Source organism: Cariama cristata, unplaced genomic scaffold (genome assembly GCF_000690535.1).
Source record: "Cariama cristata isolate BGI_N322 unplaced genomic scaffold, ASM69053v1 scaffold26502, whole genome shotgun sequence".
In the NCBI taxonomy this organism is placed as follows: Eukaryota; Metazoa; Chordata; class Aves; order Cariamiformes; family Cariamidae; genus Cariama; species Cariama cristata.
In genome coordinates this window covers 1,353-1,714 of record NW_009602498.1, presented here as the reverse complement: position 1 = coordinate 1,714, position 362 = coordinate 1,353, and the positions used below count along the sequence as shown (strand labels likewise).

The following is a 362-nucleotide window of genomic DNA, read 5'->3' as shown; positions in this document are numbered from 1 at the left end:
ACACATCGACCCGGCAGCAGGCAGAAACGGGTGCGGGGTGGTGACACGTAGGAGATTTCGGATAACCAGAGCCCTCTCCTCCTTCCTCCAGGTTACCAACGAGGATGTAGCAATAGACTGCCGGCTGGGCTTGAAGGAGGGGAGGCCGTTCTCGGGAGTGACGGCGTGCATGGACTTCTGCGCTCACGCTCACAAAGATCAGCATAACCTCTACAATGGCTGCACAGTGGTAAGCGGGCGGCCGGCGGGGCTCTACAATGGCTGCACAGTGGTAAGCGGGTGGCCGGCGGGGCTTTTGGGGATGCTCCCCTCCCATTTCGGGATGCTCCTTTTGGAACAACTTGGTCCCCGCTGTCCCCAGT

General features: G+C 60.5%; 1 protein-coding gene across 1 annotated transcript in view; it reads left to right on the top strand.

Annotated features, from left to right (window-relative positions):
* The window catches only part of TET3 (tet methylcytosine dioxygenase 3), a gene marked incomplete at both ends in the record, with an annotated part of 2,772 nt that overhangs the window by 1,079 nt on the left and 1,331 nt on the right, over positions 1-362 (top strand). The window contains one exon of the mRNA XM_009694787.1: positions 70-341. Coding sequence (XP_009693089.1) covers positions 70-341 — 272 coding nt within the window. The remainder of the gene's footprint in view (positions 1-69; positions 342-362) is intronic.